We start from the raw sequence: 2,047 nt of genomic DNA, 5'->3' as shown, positions 1-2,047 counted from the left end.
CACACACACCCCAGGCAAGCAGCTCAGCTCTCTTCAAGACACTAGCCTCACTTGGACACCGATATGAAGATGTGGGACTGTCAGACAGCAGCAGCAGCCGTTAGCTATCCACGGACAGGGGGGTAAAGGTAAAGGTGAAGAATGTCCTCAAGGAGACTGTGACCCTTTGAGGTGGCTGCCTCAGCAGCTCGCCTGCGTGTCTGCACCCTTGCCCTGGGTCAGAGTCACCCTTCCTGATGCTCCTAGACTCCGTCTAGACCCCTTCCTCGCTCAGGGGGCAGCAGAGATGCCTCGATCATCCTGGTGCCCTTGGAACCAGAGTGTCTACTGCTAAGAGAGGGACTGCCAGCTTCATCAGGAGGCGCAGGGTTCGACTGGGGCAGAAGTGGGGGCGAGTGGACACGTGTAGACTCCACAAATCTTTTTTTCCCCAGAAGGTGCAGTCAAGTCACATACACACCCGATGCCCTCGCAGACACGAAGCCCTTATGACGCGCAGAAACACACGCCAGTCCACTTGATTCCAATCACACGCTCATACCAAGACACACACACACACACACACACACACACACACACACACACACACGATACGCGCGCCCCAGTCCCTTCCAGTCCGCAGCAACTTCCTGCCCTCGAAATCTGCAAATCTCCGCAGTTGTCCTAAAGGCGTAAACTTTCTCCACCCGGGCGTTCAGAAAGGGTCGCCTGGGTTGCCTTGGTTCCTCCCCTCTCCCGCACGCCCCTCACCTGGTAAACCGAGGCACAGCAAGAGGCTGTAGTAGACAACCGGCACGAAGCCCAAGCCGCAGGACGAGCCAGGGGCCCAGGACGAGGAACTGTTGGCGACGAGGTGGGCGTGCGTGTGCTCCATGGGCGCCCCCAGTCTCCCGGCCCTGGCCTCCCAGCTCGCTCGGAGGCCGGCTTGGTGGCGGTGGCGGTGGCGCCAGCTGGAGAGGCAGCGCCAGTCTCCGCGAAGGACTTGCTCCCAGCCTGGTCCGGGGCCCCTCTGCGCCCCAGGCACCTGCCCTCGGGGAGTCCCACTCAGCCCTCCCGCAGCGCGCAGCGCGCAGGGCGCACGGACTCGGGAGGGGCTCCCGGCGCTGGCGCGGCGCCTCCCACCGGGTCCCAGCCGAGCTCCCGCCTCGGAGCCGGGGCTGGGGCGCTGCTCTCCGCAGCCAATCAGCGACCGCCTGGGCGCGGGGCGTGGAGGGAGGGCGACAGGGGGAGGGGGTTCTGCGGCCACACTGGGTTCCCATTTCAGAGAAGATGGAGTTAGACCCCTGGAGCCCCAGGGGAAGGCAGTCTGGAGGACCCGCTAGCCCATGTCCATCTCTAGCCGGAGGGGCGTGGTGTGGGTGGGACCTTCTTCACCCGCACCGGTTCCTTACTTCTCCGGCATGTCCTCAGTTTGCCTTTCTCCCCTCCCCTCCCCGCCCCCTCTCTTCTCCCTCTGAGTGCTTTGAGGCCAGGTCCAACTCCAGGATTCTACACCCAGGGCAGCTGGGGGGGGGGGGGGGGGGAAGGGCGGAGAAGTGAAGTGCTCAAGGGTTTAAATGTCCCCGGACCTCAGGCGCTGAGCTGGCCAGCTCCCCCGGAGGGGTGCGTGCATATATGTGCAAGTGTGTTGAGCTTGGAGAGCCCGGAGGTGGCCTCTTCTTGAACTGGAGAGCAGTTGAAGAGGATGCAAAGCCAGCGGAGAGAAACCCAGGACGCGGAGCGCTTCTGTCAGCCAGACGGATGTTGCAGCCATTCAGACGCACACTCACCCACTTGCACACAAAGGGACACAGTATCCAGTGGTGGTGCGGGCGCATTCACCACTCACGTGACACACGGATGTCCCCCTCATCTCACACTCAGATATGTGGACACAAAGGCGTCCTTGCCAACTGGCAGGAACACCACACTCACACACTATCGGCAAACAACCCGTACTCTCGGTGGTGGGTGCCCAGGTAACCTTGGAGAGTTGACGTGAGGGGGTACCCCTTCTCCTCAGGGGAGAGCTCAGTGCGGCTTTTCTTGAGCTTACATCAAAACTGAG

General features: G+C 62.1%; 1 protein-coding gene across 1 annotated transcript in view; it reads right to left on the bottom strand.

Annotated features, from left to right (window-relative positions):
- The window catches only part of GPR139 (G protein-coupled receptor 139), a 53,656-nt gene extending 52,649 nt beyond the window's left edge, over positions 1-1,007 (bottom strand). The window contains exon 1 of the mRNA XM_006892656.1: positions 751-1,007. Coding sequence (XP_006892718.1) covers positions 751-874 — 124 coding nt within the window. The 5' untranslated portion in view covers positions 875-1,007. The remainder of the gene's footprint in view (positions 1-750) is intronic.
- Between the last annotated feature and the right edge of the window lie 1,040 nt (positions 1,008-2,047).

The sequence above is a fragment of the Elephantulus edwardii genome, unplaced genomic scaffold, assembly GCF_000299155.1.
Source record: "Elephantulus edwardii isolate Elephantulus edwardi_28Jun2011 unplaced genomic scaffold, EleEdw1.0 scaffold00117, whole genome shotgun sequence".
NCBI lineage: Eukaryota > Metazoa > Chordata > Mammalia > Macroscelidea > Macroscelididae > Elephantulus > Elephantulus edwardii.
The sequence above is the reverse complement of the archived record's forward strand: the minus strand, read 5'-3'. Positions and strand labels throughout refer to the sequence as shown.